Consider the following 17,561-nt stretch of genomic DNA (forward strand, 5'->3'; position numbering starts at 1 on the left):
CCTGGGGTGTAAGGGTGAACAGTCATGGGCAAAAATGGAGAAGAGTAGTGGACTCAAGACACATCCCTGTGGTGCGCCTGTGCTGAGGGTGAGGAAGTCCAGTATCCACAAACACAGTGAACTGTTCAGACCGAGGTTGTGTATTTTATTTTCTGCACTAACTTATATGGAATGACTGTATTGAAAAGCTGAGTTAAAGCCCACCAAAAACATTCTCACATATGTATTGCTTCTGTCCAGGTGTGTCAGTGCAGGGTGCAGGCCTGTTACTATAGCATCCTCAGTTGACCTGTTTGCTCTATATGAAAATGGGGCACAGTTGGACAGTGATGCCAATGTCTTGCATTAGAAGGCTAAGCTAGCTATACAACAAATCAAGCTAACATTGCTAACGTGTTACTCACATTTCTAACCTACTATTATTACTTACCGTTTCATTGCCTCCTCCATTGCCATAGATGGTAGTCACTGAGCCCGCCATTAAAAGTATTTTTTTTGGGGAAAATCCATCTTTTTGTGAAGGTTTGTGGTTCAAGCAGGGCTAATCTTTTTACACACTCGAAGCGACTTCTTCTCAGTTTAAGGCACATTCCCACAAATCATAAAAGTTAAAAGGCACTTTTTACTTTCGATGAGGCTAAAAGTTAGTGTCCTGATTTCTGCTGGTTAAAGAAAACAGAGCATTTTCCTTCATTGGGTGTCATCGTCAACATGATGTGGCACAGCCGTTTTACATCAATTTATATTGGCTGACTCGCGCAAAGATCCATCCATCCATTTTCTACCGCTTGTCCCTTTTATGTTTGGGTAAATTTATTCCATATTTGACGTCACACGCAGGAAGAAGGAAGGCAATATTGTTTTATAAATATCTCTGCCATAGCTTCGCGGTTTGATTTCAAGTGTTCGAGATTTTCTCATGCAGATCCCAAATAGACTAAAGCAAGTACCATTAGGTAAAAAAGTTAGTTTTGCATAATAGTGCATCTTTAACACATTGATCTACTCAAATGTTTGCACTCTACCAATCAGATGAAAGTTTGTCTCCAGCAGTTGTTCTCAACTGGTCTGGCTGCAGGACCCAACATTGACCCAAACAGAGTAAATCTTACTCAAATATCTTATATTTTAATTAAAAGACAGTGCTCTTTGAATTAGAGGTACAGCTAAATACCATTGTGCCAGCACAAAACCAATTTGATTTTGAACATTTTTATGCAACTGAACATACAAAAATAAAGAATATCGATTATAAGTTACAAAATAATATGTGACATTCAAATGCATTTGAACAAATGCATTAACTTGATGCTAAATTGCATTAAAACATCTCATACTCGCATTAACAATTAGCACTAATGATTTTACATGGCGATGTCGAATGCCTCAAATATTACAATTAAATAGACAACAGAAAGACAAAGTTTTTATACAAGTGAACATACAGAAATAAAGTATATACAAAGTTTTTTATACAAGTGAACATAAAGAAATCAATTATATCAACATACTATATCAACAATTATAACATGAGATACAAAATAATTCATGTGACATTCAACATTACAAAATGTGTCATGATCTCACATGACAGTTTAAACTTTATTATTGGTTTCCTTAGTTTCAGTATTTACTGTATTTCTTGTCCAGCTCTAATTTTTGTTTTCCAATTATTTTTTGCCTCTACCACATCTCTTGTCTGAGGCGGGCTGGATCATTTGCTTTGCACTTCAACGTGTTGCTTTGCATTTTGTGCTTCCAACGTCTATTTGAGCTTTGTTACACGTCTTTGATTTTGTCAATAAATAATAACTTTTCTTTTGACCTATACTCTGCATCCTGGGGTTACGACCAAGCCAGACTATAGCCAAATGCATTTAAACAAATGCACGAGCTCGATGCTAAATTACATTAAAATCCCATGTACAAGTTAACAATTAGCATGACTGATTTTACATGGCAATGTTGAATGCTTCGAAATATGACAATTAAAAAGACAAATATGATTTATAATCCACTTAAAACACTGATATGTAGTAAGCATAATATAAAATGAAATAAAATCAACTATACTTACAGGAATACACTTTCTCCAGTTTTTTTTATAAAACTGAACATAACCCTTAGCTTGATGCTAAATTACCGTAATTTCCGGACTATAAGCCGCTACTTTTTCCCCTCGTTCTGGTCCCTGCGGCTTATACAAGGGTGCGGCTTATTTACGGCCTGTTCTTCTCCGACACCGACGAAGAGGATTTCGGTGGTTTTAGTACGCAGGAGGAAGACAATGACACAATGATTAAAGACTGACTTTTCATATACCGGTAGACTGGTTATTTTGATAACGTACAGGCGAGCACTTTGTATTACTTTGCACCGTTGTATTATTTGTACTCTGCACGAATGCTGTTCGCCATGTCAAAGATGTGAAAGTTTGATTGAATGATTGAAAGATTTATTGTTAATAAATGGGACGCTTTGCCTTCCCAAACAGTCATCTCTGTCCCGACAATCCCCTCCGTGGTAGCAGGAACCCCTATATACTACGGTAATTACACATCAAAACCCTGCGGCTTATAGTCGGGTGCGGCTTATATATGGAGCAATCTGTATTTTCCCCTAAATTTAGCTGGTGCGGCTTATAGTCAGGTGCGGCTTATAGTCCGGAAATTACGGTACATTACAAATGTCATACATCCGTTAACAATTAGCATGAATGATTTTACATTGCAATGTTGAACATCTAAAGTATGACAACAGTCAACCAAGCAGAAAAAAATAACAGGAAAACATTTTTGAGGCTCAACAAGAGCCTTAGACAATACTGGTACATTTGTTACCTTAAGGCAGACATGGGCAAATTAAGGCCCGTTAAGCTTGTCAACCCGGCCATCCGGACATCTCCAAATGATGGTCTCCATGGTCCTGTTTGCGTGTGGTTGTCGGTCGCAGTTATTTGATTTGATTGAGTGGTCCTGCTTGTCTGGGGTATTACAGCCGTTTTTTCTGCTGCCATTTGTTCGTAGTGTAGGCGCCCATGGCTGCTCGGTCCGATGAGGGGGGTAGCAGATGTTGTGACTTGTGGCAGCGCGTGCACTTGGTGGTTGGCGAACTTGCCGGCTTCATTCTCGTTTGTTGTTGTGTTGGTTGGATTGTCGGGTGTCGGCCCGGGCCTGCCCTCGTGCTCTGCCCCGCCGTCCTTCGCGCCCGGTGTCGTGCCATCGTCTGGGTGCGGGCTTGTTGGGGGTTGTCACCAGGGGGGAGGTGGGTGCGCGGCCGGACAGGTGGGTGGGTGAAGTGATCGGCTGGTTCTCGGTGGACAGTGGGATCCGGGGATAGATTGCTGCTCTGCCGACCTGTGTAGGGATTTGTTTGTTAATATGTGTGTGTGTGTGTGTGTGTGTGTGTGTGTGTGTGTGTGTGTGTGTGTGTGTGTGTGTGTGTGTGTGTGTGTGTGTGTGTGTGTGTGTGTGTGTGTGTGTGTGTGTATGTTGTTATTATTGTATATGTGTATGTATGGATGGATGTAGGTATGTGTATGTATAGATCAGACCTGGGCATTGTACGGCCCGCGGGCCGCATCCGGCCCTTTGAGCATCCCTGTCCGGCCCGCGTGAGGCCAATCATAAATTACAAAATAAATTTCAAAAAGTATCTATGTCGAGTGTGCAATACAACGGTGCTGCTTTTGTTTTGAAAAGCGTTATTTGTATTACTTCCGTGTGGACGTATGCGCGTGTGCGATTGTGAGTGAATTGAACGGCGCAATTACAAATTACAAAATAAAGTTTAAAAAACATCTATGTCGTGCGCGCAATACAACTGTGCTGCTTTTATTTTGAAATGTGTTATTTATGCCGTATGTCCGGGGGGAACCTGTGAGTGAAGGTGCATAGAGACAAGTGATGAGACGCTAAAAAAAGAAAAGTTGATGAGGATTGGCGTGTTTCCAACAAGACATGGACTGCCAAGTATTTCTTTACATAAATTAATGGTAATGCCGTGTGCTTAATGTGTGGTACACAGGTTGCTGTGTTTAAATATCATTTTAATCGCCACTACACGAAGAAACACGAGGGAAAATACCGGAATGTGTCTGATGAAGCGCGCGCAAGGGAGGCTGATGCGTTGATGGTAAAACTGCAAACCCAACAAGGACTTTGTGCCATATTTCACACCCCCAGAGATGCAGCCGTCAGGACAAGTTTCGTCATTTCTCACAAAAGCGCCAGAAAAAGTAAGGCGTTTTCTGACGGAGAGTTTATTAAGGAGTGCTTATTGGACTTTGTTGCGCTGATAATGCCCGGAGACATGGACTGTTTTTCGCTAACTTTGGATGAGAGCTCTGATGCAGTCAATTAAAGAGACAACCACAGGTAATGACTTGTTCACAGAGGTAAATGCGTGTTGGGACAAGCTGGCAGGTGTGACAATCCAATCCACTTTATTTATATAGCACATTTAAACAACAAAATGTTTCCAAAGTGCTGCACAACAATATTACAAACAATATTCAAATATTATCCTTAGCTCCACCAATGACTGAATAAAAAGAAAAAACAATTACATATAAAACCAATATAAAAAACAATATAAAATAAATATGATTAAAAACTATTTTTAACAACAGATGGTTGTCCAAATCTGATGGGGAAAAATGTTGGATAATGCAGGATAAAGTGACCATCAAAAGCAATCTGCTTTTGTATAAAGTTAAGTTAGGTTAAATTAAATTATTATTATTATTATTATTAATTATTATTATTATTATCATCATTATTATTTATCTTACGGTATATCAAAAATAATATTGAGCAAAATTTAATTGAAATATTGTCGTGTGGCCCTCCAGCAGTGCTCGGGTTGCTTATGCGGCCCCCGGTGAAAATTAATTGCCCACCCCTGGTATAGATGGATGTAGGTATGTATATGTGTATGTATGCATGTATGCATATATATATATATATATATATATATTTATATATATATGTACTTATATATAATAGGTTGATTGGCAACACTAAATTGGCCCTAGTGTGTGAATGTGAGTGTGAATGTTGTCTGTCTATCTGTGTTGGCCCTGCAATGAGGTGGCGACTTGTCCAGGGTGTACCCCGCCTTCGCCCGAATGCAGCTGAGATAGGCTCATAATAAAAATAATCACAATAGATTTATGAATATAAATGAAATAGTCCTAAAAATAATCATGCCACTTTAACCCTCTGTGTGTGTAAACATATATTTTGGGTTTGTAAACAATAAAGTTTGACAATACAAACAACACAACAAGTAAAGACATGTGTGAAAATAAGCAAAAAAGTGAACTCATCACGTTAGTATCGATGTAATAGAGATACTACTTTAGTGTCGATACAACCGGTTTTTGGATCCGACTAATATGACACATATGGGAAATGGAAGTTTCGCTATCGCTACCAGGCTTGGAAGTGAGTATTTTTTATGAACATTCTGTATATTATTAGAGACCAGCGACTTTAGTTTTGTTGTGTACTGACAAAACGGAAAGGTACATTGGTGTAAATAACAAATTGTTTTTTTTTAATTGGTTTGAATAACCAAACAAAAAAGCTGAATGATGCTTTTAACGTTGTCTTTATTATTTACTTGTCCGTCTTTCGTCGACTGACGCGAGTGTCGCCACCAAAGTTTGCACAGTTTTAATCTGTACGGATTACGAATCACGCACGACGTCACGACAGCACCGTCAGTGCGTTTTTCTCACCGCGTACCGGAATGACGATGGGTTGGAGCTCAATTAATGAAATAAACCCGCCGATAAAAAAGTAGTGAGTGTGAATGCTGTTCAATCCCTTAACATTGTGTTTATGTGGCCTCATTAAACACGGGGTGGTTCTTCAGGGTTTCAAACGGCGGCGGCGGCGGCGCGCGCTGTGCACTTTTCAAAGTGACGCAACGGTGATGCGACAGACTCCTTGACAAACCGTTTGCAGTGTGTGTGTGTGTGTGTGTGTGTGACGTGTTGCCGTGGAAACACTCGGGAAATGACATTTTTTAGTGAAAAATGACAACCATGTGTGTAAGTGTACACAGCAGCGTTACTATGGAGATGACTTGTGTAGATGTGAACTAATTTACTTCTCGATGTCTCATTGGTTGCAGTCAATGCAGTCTTCCACAGGCCGTCTTCCCCCGTGGCTGAGAACCCAGCAGCTCCGCCAGCATGTCCCACGTCTCCTCCGCTGCCAAGCGCTACGCTGGCCCGTCCTACACCAGCCACTACAGCTCCTACAGTCCCTCCATAACCCCTAGCCTTAGCTCCTACGGCGAGCGGAACAGGTATTCCTCCTACAAATCCCCTACCTCATCCTCAGGGTACGCCTCGTCCAGCTACCTGAGCAGCACCACAGGCCACAGTCGAAACTACACAACCTCCGACCGTGGCCGGGTCATCCCACGGACTGACATCCTTGGGAGTAGCAGCAGCAACCGCCGCAGTGAAAGCCTCAGTCGAACCCCTGTCAAGAGCTATGCAGGTTCTGGACTTAGTGGGGGGTCAGCCTACACTGCATACAGCTCCTATTCGTCCCCCTCAGCCCAGTCCAGCTACCTCTCCTCTTCACCGGTGGCCTCCAGAATGTCGTTCAATCGACGAAAATCAGCATCCCAGAGTGACTTAAGCAAGGACTTGGCCTCTCTGGCTATCAATGACGCCTCGTCCACCTCGTCCAGCCCGTCTTCCTCCTCCGGCACCTCAAGGAGCTACCGGAGTCGAACCAATGACGTGGCTACCTCCTATGGCGTTAACTCCTCGAATCTGTCACGGAGCTCTACTCAAGAGTCCCCCTCATGGAGCTCCACCAAGGAGCCCTTCAGCAGAAGCAGCACTTCATACAGTTCTTCAATGAGTGCTGTGTCCCCCTCCAGGCAAACCACGGTAAGAGAATGTTCACCTTAGAATGCTACACTGTTAAGAAAAAGATCATTTTATTTCTCTGGCAGAGGCTTTGTTGCGACTCTTTTTGAACAAACGAGGGTGCTATTGTGTAAGATAAATGCTTTAAAGAACCTGTACAAACGTCCATCCTATCCCATTCATTTTCTACCAATGCCGGGGGTGCTGCTTTTTCTCTTTTATTAATAACATTGCAGCACTGAATGGATGCATATGGAAACTAAAAGTATTGTTCAAGGGCATTGAAGTATAGTAGCACAATTTAGCTATCATTATTGATGTCTGAGCTTCTTAAAGATAGAAACCACAGGTGACCCACTTTCCTCCTGGGTTGATAATGGTAATGGTTGGCAGTCGTCCCTCATTTATCGCTGTAAATTGGTTCCAGACATTACCGTTATGAATGAATTTCCACAAAGTAGTAGTTATAAATTAGAGCATAAAAAAAACTGTTTATGACCTTTCTAAATACATGTTTCAACATTATGAGAGCCCCCTAGACTTCAAATAATAAAAAATATCCCAAAAATGTCAGCAATGTGTTGAAGCTGCAATATGTGACACAGGTACAACTAGTTTATTTATAATATGTTAAAATAAAATTACATTGAAGTAAATAACATGTTGACACATTCTCAATTCAACATGTTTCAAAAGGAGTATCAAGAAGCATAGCTTATTTAATGCCACCCTTCTTGAGACTAACATTTTTGCAGTAGGTCCTTAAAAATAGCGGCCAGGATTGAGACACTAATATTCAATTTCTGGTTTTATGGGCATCATGACACTTTTTCTCTTGCCTTCAATGTTAGCTAGTGGTTGACTTAGTTATATACAGTGTGGGTTCAGTCCCCTTTCAGTGATGGTGTGATTGGTTGTTTGTCTATATGTCCCCTGTGATTCGTGAGCAATCCAGGTTGTTACCCTACTGTGATAGGTCCCAGCTTACCTGCAAGCAAAACAAAAAAAAATTAATAGGATGTATTATTCTAGTAATAACTACATGCTTTGTCACCTATAACACAAATGCTAAGATGTGGCTAATTTGTTTCGAAAACCGAGCATGTATTGACCTACATTGGATTGGTTTTAGCATCTTTAATGCACAACCTTTTTCTGTGTGGTGGAAAAAAAGCGTGGACACCCATGAAGCGCAAGTGTTACGAGATACGGTGAAGATGTTTTTTTACATATCGCATGTTTTTATGTCAATGTTGTAGGTAATTTATATTGTGGTGTGTGACTGCTGCTGAGGATGTAGCACCAACCATTATTGTAATCCTTTCATTTTTCTTTAGCACAAACACCTATATGGCATTTATGAGGAAGCTCCTTGACAATGTTCTTGTCTTTTGTTTGGACCAGGGGTGCTTTTCACAAGATTTATAGAGATTTAATCACCAAAGTGGACTTTTCAGTAGTATGTCAGTAGTGGAACGCAATGTGCTCGTAAATTGAGGTACCACTTGTATCTGGTGGCCCACACCTCCTATGCTCACAAGTTCCAGAACTGCAAAACTATGGAGGCACAACATGTACTTACATCTAGTTGGGTCAATGAATTAGGCATAAGGCCATGAAAGAAAATGATCAACTATTTTAGATTAAGTTTGACATTCTGCGTGTTCGGTTATAAAAAAACTTTATGTAGAAAGTGATTTCCTGTAAGTATTTATGTTTGCTATACATCAGCTGTTTAAGTGCATTGTGAATCTTAGTTGTCAATTTAGTTATCATATTTGGAGACTTTCGACATCGCCATGTAAAATTGGTCGTGGTAATTGTCAACACGTGTGTGGGATTTTTTTTAATGTATTTTAGCATCAAGCTAGTGCATTGATTAAATGCATTTTGCTCATTTTGAATGTCAAAGAAATGTGTATCTCATGTAAGTTACATTGATTAATCTCTGGTAGGCTAAAATTACATAATGTCTCACTTCTTAATATCGCATAACTTTTACATTTAACAGACAGCCTAATAAACTATTAAATCACCATTAGGCTTGAGAAAAAAGTTATTTTCAAAGAACAAATAAAGCTGTTGGAGTGTATTTGGCGAAGTTTTCTTAATTTTAAACATTGAACTAGGGCTGGGCCAATAAAACAATATCAATATATATCACGATAGACGCGTAATCGATATACAGTAAATAAAAATGCTTTCGATAAAACATTCAATATCCTGTATTTTTCAGACTATAGAGTGCACAGGGATACAAGCCGCATCCACTAAATTTGAAAAGAATAAGATATTTTCCATATATTAGCCGCACAGGACTATAAGCCGCAGACAGATCCGTTGTGAGATTAGTTATTAACATACAAAGATTTTTTAAATGTTTATTACCTTAATTGTTTCCAAACGGTGCTTGTCACGCAGCTGATCAAACAAAACAGAAGCCATCGTCATGGACCCACTAGCTGCAGAAGCTAGCTCTCAAATCAGCTAAACTGACTCAAAAAGTCGACGGTGACACTTTGGTAAATTTGTGAAACTGAAACAATACAAAAAGAATGCCTTTGTAAGTTAATAATACGAACAAAGTCACTCGTAAAAGTGTTATAATAGTAGCTAACGCTAACGACGCTAGCGTCATTACATTACCACAGCATGTACAAATATGCATAAAAACAATTATGCAGACATCACACATTGGGACGGTTTAGTAAGTAAAAAGTGTTTTGTTATACTGTAAAATTTACAAACGTTGCTTGGAGTAATAAATGAAGAATCCGTACGAGTAGAAAGGCTAGAAGACCAAACGGCAACCGTTCTTCCGGTAGGTTCATAGCGCAGTCTAAACAGAAAGGCAATGCAGCCACTGTAGCACATGCAGTGAGCAAACTCGTCCAAAAGATGGCACCATAGCACAAACAATAACACCTATTCAGTGTGTTTGCTTGTTTTTTTTGTTTTTTAACTTACATTATAGCCGGCCGTCAGCGAAGAAAAATCAATAAGTTAGCTGCACCGTTTTATAAGCCGCATGGTTCAAAGCCTAGGAAAAAAGTAGTGGCTTATAATACAAAATTTACAGTATATATTTTTTTCTGGGGGGGGGGGCGAAAAAAATGAAGCATAGTTGGTTGCATGGACAAAGGAACTCGTAGTCTGGGAATCTGCCAAAACAGGAAGTGATCTGTGAACCAATGGTAGGGACACGCTAAACAGCCAATTGCGTAACAATATCAACTATCAAGTTTGGTTGCGCCATCTTGCTGTCTCGCTGTTGATTCTCTGCATGGAGCGAGAAGAGAATGTAAAAATGAGTGCCATACTTGCCAACCCTCCCGGTTTTACCGGGAGACTCCCGGTATTCAGTGCCTCTCCCGATAACCTCCCGGCAGAAATTTTCTCCCGACAAACTCCCGGTATTCAGCCGGAGCTGGAGGCCACGCCCCCTCCAGCTCAATGCGGACCTCAGTGGGGACAGCCTGTTCTCACGTCCGCTTTCCCACAATATAAACAGCTTACCTGCCCAATGACGTCATAACATCTACGGCTTTTAGAGAGTAGAATGCACAACTGCACACACAACAAGGAGACGAAGCAGAAGAACGAGGAAGTTTCAGAAATGGCAACGCCGTCGACGAGCAAGATGAAGAAATACGCTTGCAAGTTCCAAAACGAATGGAAACAATAATTTCAGTTCATCCAGGACAGTTCGAAGGGGAAGGGGTATGTTGCCTGTACATTTTGTAGAACAGACTTCTCCATTGAACACGGTGGCCGAAATGATATACTCAGTCATGAACGGAGAAGTTAAACAGGACAATACTGCCATCTACTGGATAGCCTCCGGAACACTGAAATTCAAGTATTTATTTTATTTATATGTATAATAAAATAAATATATATATATACATATATATATAGCTAGAATTCACTGAAAGTCAAGTATTTCATATATATATATATGTATATGTATATATATATATATATATATATATATATATATATATATATATATATATATATATATATATATATATATATGTATATATATGTATATGTATATATATATATATATATATATATATATATATATATATATATATATATATATATATATATGTATATATATGTATATATATATATATATATATATATATATATATATATATATATATATATATATATATATATATATATATATATATATATATATATATATATATATATATGAAATACTTGAGTTGGTGAATTCTAGCTGTAAATATACTCCCCTATTAACCACGCCCTTAACCACGCCCCCGCCCCGCCCCACCACGACCACGCCCCCCCCCACCCCCCACCTCCCGGTATCGGAGGTCTCAAGGTTGGCAAGTATGATGAGTGCTGCAGAGAGCAAAGCAATTAAAACAGGAAAAGTCGCCTTGACATTATGGCAATTTGGGGGATTTTTTTCATATTAACTGTAGTCCTTCACCGCGCTCATCTTTTCAACCCTCGTCCGTCCCCTACTCGGAAGTACGGAAACAGCAGGTAGGAACAAAAGTGCAGGACAGTATAAAAATAAACATAAACTAAAATTTAAAAAAAAAAATAATAATAATAATAATAATTAGGGCTGCGAATTTTTGGGTGTCCCACGATTCGATTCAATATCGATTCTTGGGGTCACGATTCAATTATAAATCGATTTTTTTCGATTCAACGCGATTCTCGATTCAAAAACGATATTTTTCCGATTCAAAACAATTCTCTATTCATTCAATACATATGATTTCAGCAGGATCTACCCCAGTCTGCTGACATGCAAGCAGAGTAGTAGATTTTTGTAAAAAGCTTTTATAATTGTAAAGGACAATGTTTTATCAACTGATTGCAATAATGTAAATGTGTTTTAACTATTAAATGAAACAAAAATATGTCTTATTTTATCTTTGTGAAAATATTGGACACAGTGTGTTTTCAAGCTTATGAGATGGAATGCAAGTGCACTGTGACACTATTGTTTTTTTATTTATTTTTTTTTTTATAAATGTCTAATGATAATGTCAATGAGGGATTTTTAATCCTGGATTTTTAATCACTGATATGTTGAAATTGTTACTAATATTGATACTGTTGTTGATAATATTCATTTTTGTTTCACTACTTTTGGATTGTTCTGTGTCGTGTTTGTGTCTCCTCTCAATTGCTCTGTTTATTGCAGTTCTGAGTGTTGCTGGATCGGTTTGGTTTTGGAATTGGATTGCATTGTTATGGTATTGCTTTGTATTATTTTGTTTGATTGATTAATAAAAAATAAAAAAAAAATTTAAAATAAAAATAAAAATCGATTTTTGAAGAATGAGAATCGATACTGAATCGTACAACGTGAGAATCGCGATTTGAATTCGAATCGATTTTTTCCCACACCCCTAATAATATATATAACAAATGTTCTACTTTAAAATAATAATTTGGCCCAATATTATTTAAATAATAATTACTGCATAATATAAATTAATTCCCACTCTTAATTAAGAATAACAGAACAAATAAAATGTTACAAAGACCACATAACTTCCTGACACTAAACCTGCCGAAAATAGTTATTTTTAGGTTTCTCTATGTTTACATTTTCACATTTTATAAAATGTTTGTTTGTTACACTTTATTAACCATTTCTTAAATATTCCTTATTCTTAAACCTAAATTTAAAGAGGTTATTGTTAAGTGTTTGTTGTGATTTTAGAATTGTGTTTACATTGATTGAGTGTTTTCCATGGTTGTGTTTCCTTTCCTTTCTGCCTTGATAGCTGACAGAAATATAATCAGGAAGGTTATATTTGAAATTAAAATGTTAACAATTAAAATGTTTTTTTCCTCGTCCATATTTTCCATAGGTCATAAAAAATCAATAATTATCGATATTAACCAATATAAAAAAATTATATATATTGTGATACAGTTTTCAGCCATATTGCCCAGCCTTACATTAATACGCAACAAAACCACACACATCGATTCCACGTGTACGTTTCCTAAGGGAAACTGCTTTTGCTGTATGCAAACAGATGAAGAGTAAGAAAAATCTATCAATGAACTGGCTTTTACAGTTAATTTTTCAACTTACTACCTTTGACAAAGTGGCCTAGCAGACTTGGCTCCACTTGACGAGAGTGTAGGACATTAGCAACCTTTTCTCTGTGTTCCATTGGAACGCATTCCACATTTAAACAAAGTGTGTGTTCGCTCTGCTTTCTCTAGATGTCTCGCAACAACTATGCTTTTTCAGCCAAAGTACTTCCAAAGTCTGAGTGCAACCCAACAGTTACTTAAAAGTCTGTTTAACATTCATGGTCAACTGCATTAAAAAAGGAGACCCAAAGGGGTAATTTCTATGAATAATGTGTTTAGTTGAGATGTGTTGTAGTATTGTTAACTGTCTAGTTACACTGCATTAAAACGTACACTCAGTGACTTCCTATTCAATGCAAACTCAGCCTTAAAAAAACATGGCAGTATTAACTAGATTTGACCACAGTAACCATCAATGAAGGAATATTTGCACATTAGGTTATATGGACAACCGCTTATGTGAATGTGAGTCAGCCAATTTAAGGAATGTCAACTTTGGTCCACTGTACAATCTGCTTTGTCGGAGATAACAAAAAGGATATGAAGGCTGTGAATATTTTGGCTTGAAAAATATTGGTTTTAATATAGAAGAAGTGAATAATATTTAAGTAGCTGCAGCATTTTTATTTTATTCTGTATGTGGTATTCGGTTGAAAAAGTTTGAAAATCCCATGTCTAGAACGTGTCACAATACTTTTTATACTGTCCTACCTTACTAACAATATTTATCAGACAGCTTACAACTGTCTGAAAATCCACATTCAAGATCCTGTTGGAGCTTTGTGCCAGGTCCTAGTTTAGTTTCATGATATTAGTTATTGGGGGGTGGCAAGTTTTTTCTTATGTGATTTACTCTAGTCCAGGGTCTGCCTTTCGCCTGAAGTCAGCTCTGGCCCTTGACCAGAAAAGTTGTAGAAAATAGATGGATACAGTATATCTTACACACAGATTGAACGATGTTTCAAAAAATGAACAATACTCTGAAGTGGTTGTTGCTAAAGTGGCACAACATTAATTCTTAAAATGAAGTTATGGTGTAGTCCTGCGATGTGTTGAGACTTGTTTTGCTGCGATATTCCACTAAATGTTAAGTGTTTGTAACAGTTGGATTTACAGTTAGGCTTTGTAGTGGTTTTAGATTTGTTTTACTTCATTATACCAATTTATTGTTAAACAGCCGTCTGATAAGTTGTACAGTTTGTTCTGAATAGTTCAGTTATTGCACAGCTACAAGGAACACTTTATTTTATCCTGGGAGTCTGCCACTTATTTCCCAGAGCTCTCCCACATGAGTTGATGTTAGCCTTAAAACTCAACGAAGGAATGCTGTTGAAAAGTAGCATTATTATTTTTTATTATTGTGATTTACTGGCTTATATTGAGACATTAGGTTTGGGTTTATTTAAAGGAATACTGTATGTAGTGGTACCTCAAATTACAAGTGCCACCGACCTTACAAATTCTTTGAGATACGATAGTTACAAGCCAGCTTCAGATACCTCCCCAGCGCTCGTTCGCTGCTCAACATCCTGTGTCTCACTGACTAGCATTAGCTTGTAGCAGATACATCGCTAAACAGACAAAACTTAGTTTTTCGAACCATGGGTCCAAAGAGAGTGAGTCTAAAGGACAGTGCCGAGAAGGAGCAGATTGTAGACATTAAATTAAAGAAAGAAATCATCCAAAACTTGACCGATGTGTGCGTGTAGCCAACTTGGCGAAGCGTGCGAGCGTAGCACTTCTACAATCGGCACCAATATTAAAGCATGAGGAGTCGAAAGGCTGTAATGCCAGCCAACAGCATGTGAGTGAAGAAAGCGAGGTGGAAAAGACAAAATCAGCAAATGCTGTACATTCTTATTGCATTACAATACTTGCTTTTTCGGGGAGCATGTAACAAATGAATAGTATTAACATTTATTTCAATGGGGAAGATTGCTTAGAAAGATACGAGGAGGGGCGGTCTTACCCCCTCTGCCGCCCAGAACATACATCAGTGCAAAACATATATTTAGTTTTGAAGTAATATTTATTATTTACATAATTACTCTGGAAAGTTTGTGAGGGATATTTTTATTAAAATACAGGTGAAACTCAAAAAATTTAAATCTAATGTAAAAGTCTGTTAATTATATACATTTTCAGTTCAAGTTTTTATAAGCTGTAAGCCATGATCATCAAACTTAATAAGTCTTGAAATATCTTGAGTTGCATATTATGAGCCTATGTCATATATTAGTTTAAACTTGTAAATATAATTGCGGAATAAACAAACTTTTGCCCAATATTTTTTTTTTTTAGTTTCACTTGTAAACTGTTGTGAAAATGAACTCAATGGCCTAGTGGTAGAGTGTCCGACCTGAGATCGGTAGGTTGTGAGTTCAAACCCCGGCCGAGTCATACCAAAGACTATAAAAATGGGACCCGTTACCTCCCTGCTTGGCACTCAGCATCAAAGGTTGGAATTGGGGGTTAAATCACCAAAATGATTCCCGGGCGCGGCCACCGCTGCTGCCCACTGCTCCCCTCACCTCCCAGGGGGTGAACAAGGGGATGGGTCAAATGCAGAGGACAAATTTCACGTGTGTGTGTGACTATCATTGGTACTTTAACTTTAACTTAATTTAATGCCAACTAGCAAAACACTGCCCATGTGCTATTTTGGAGTGACAGCGGGGATGGCCAATCAGATGTTATCAGGAAACGGCAGCGCCAAGGCAAATCTGAGTAATAATTTGTGCATGACAATTCAGCAGCACCGAGCAGAAAAACATAGGGCTGCAACTTGCCTTTGCTTCGGAAAAAAAAATCGGTGCACATGTTATCCAACTTAGCTAACAGTGCTAAAAAAACACCACCAGATTTAAGTATTGTGAGTTTTAAGCTCTGTGATGTAACAAATTAAACTCCCTCCTCACTTCACAAAAACGAAATTTAACATCCTTGATCATCCAGAGAAAAAAAGTGCCGTGCGTCTTTGGCCCTGTTGGCCACCTGAAGGCACTGTTGGCTCACATTTGCTCCTCGCCCTTTGCAACCAAACGGCTGCCCATGCTTTGTTTAACAATCTTTTTTTCAACGAAAAGGAAGGTGGTTTCAAGTTTCATTGACTGTTTATGTTCGCTTTGACAGCGGCAACGCTTATGAATGATAAATAACATGACAAATTGAGACAATGACAAAATGATGGTGAACAATATTGATCATAAATCTGGTTTTACTTGACCAATGTTCACCATTTAAAGACTGGTAGGCAGTTTAAAGTCTGCACTTGTGAAGTTTTGCGAACCGCAAATATGCTTCCCTACAATATTAGAAATAGCCACTACATTCAAGGTCTGTACTCAGCATTGGCCTAATATTTGCACCCTTATGAAATATTTACTCTTTTAGAAAACAGCTGACTGAAGTTACAACAAAATTACAGGATTCAGGTCATTTTTTTGCAATTTGGCCACTATCACTACACAAATGTGAGTTCCCTTTGCAGCCTGAAGCACCCCTATGGCACTTGCATCTGGGGAGGGGAGGCTGCAAGATCTCTGATGCAGACAGCTTGGTGTAGGCGGGCTCTGACGTCTGTCATAGGCAGGCCTGGCTTACTGGGGTGGGTGATACTGCAAATGTTGGTATCGATCCAACACCAAGTAAAATACCGGGTCAGTATTGTGAATACTAATACCGATACTTTTTTATTTGACATTTTTCAAGATCATTGAATGATTTTGTGATTTGATATTTACTAGTATATTTCTAGGTTAAATGCTTCTACCGCTAGCAATCAATATCAACGTAACATGCAGTTGACAAATATGATTTAGGTTTGCATTTAATACTTGCATTGAAGAAAGAGAGCACAGTCTACCAAGTCAAATTCATTGTGTTAGACATATTTGTCCAAAAAACATTCTGATTCTGATTCTGGTGTACTGTAGTATCAGAACTAGATTTGGGCCATACTGCAAATTTAGATTTTAAATAAATACAGGTACTTTTTGTTTTGGCCTTTTCCCCCCGAAAGCAACTCTTGTGTCCAAAGACCTATTCCGTGAGTTGAGTTGAGTTGTAAACTATCCATCCATCTATTTTATACCGCTTGTCCCTAATACAACAAATTAAGACAATGTAACAATATCAACAAAATAAGATAATTATTCCCTTTTAATAAATTGTCTGAGCAAAAAAAGGTTAACAGTGCAGTAATAATCAAAAAGAAAACCTACTATTGGCTCTCATTTGAATTCGAATTGATTCTTGCTTCCAAAGTCCTCATGTTAGGGTTGCTCGGTATGCGAGGATATACTATATAAATTATATACATTTGGACGATGATAGAGCTTTTATTACTAAATCGTTACATTGTAATAATACATGTTGATGACAAACTCCAGTTGTGTCCCGCAAATTTGACAGCAACAAGCAAACAAACGCATGTCCTAAACAAATTGTAGCATTCTCGCTAGCAGCTAACGCCTCTCCGCAGTGCAAAGCCACTTCTGAGCCAGCATTCTTTACTTCCATGATGGTAAATAAACTGTTTCTTACATGTATCATC

At 38.3% G+C, this 17,561-nt stretch overlaps 1 protein-coding gene across 4 annotated transcripts in view; it reads left to right on the forward strand.

Moving 5' to 3' along the window:
- The window catches only part of usp2a (ubiquitin specific peptidase 2a), a 98,607-nt gene that overhangs the window by 27,678 nt on the left and 53,368 nt on the right, over positions 1 to 17,561 (forward strand). For 2 of the 4 annotated variants that reach the window (XM_062067894.1, XM_062067896.1), the window contains one exon: positions 6,142 to 6,916. In XM_062067894.1, the coding sequence (XP_061923878.1) occupies positions 6,203 to 6,916 (714 nt within the window). In that variant the 5' untranslated portion in view covers positions 6,142 to 6,202. Of the gene's footprint in view, positions 1 to 5,418; positions 5,448 to 5,762; positions 6,059 to 6,141; positions 6,917 to 17,561 lie in introns of those variants that run through there. The other 2 variants (XM_062067897.1, XM_062067895.1) reach the window with 2 other exon arrangements.

Source organism: Entelurus aequoreus, linkage group LG13 (genome assembly GCF_033978785.1).
Source record: "Entelurus aequoreus isolate RoL-2023_Sb linkage group LG13, RoL_Eaeq_v1.1, whole genome shotgun sequence".
In the NCBI taxonomy this organism is placed as follows: Eukaryota; Metazoa; Chordata; class Actinopteri; order Syngnathiformes; family Syngnathidae; genus Entelurus; species Entelurus aequoreus.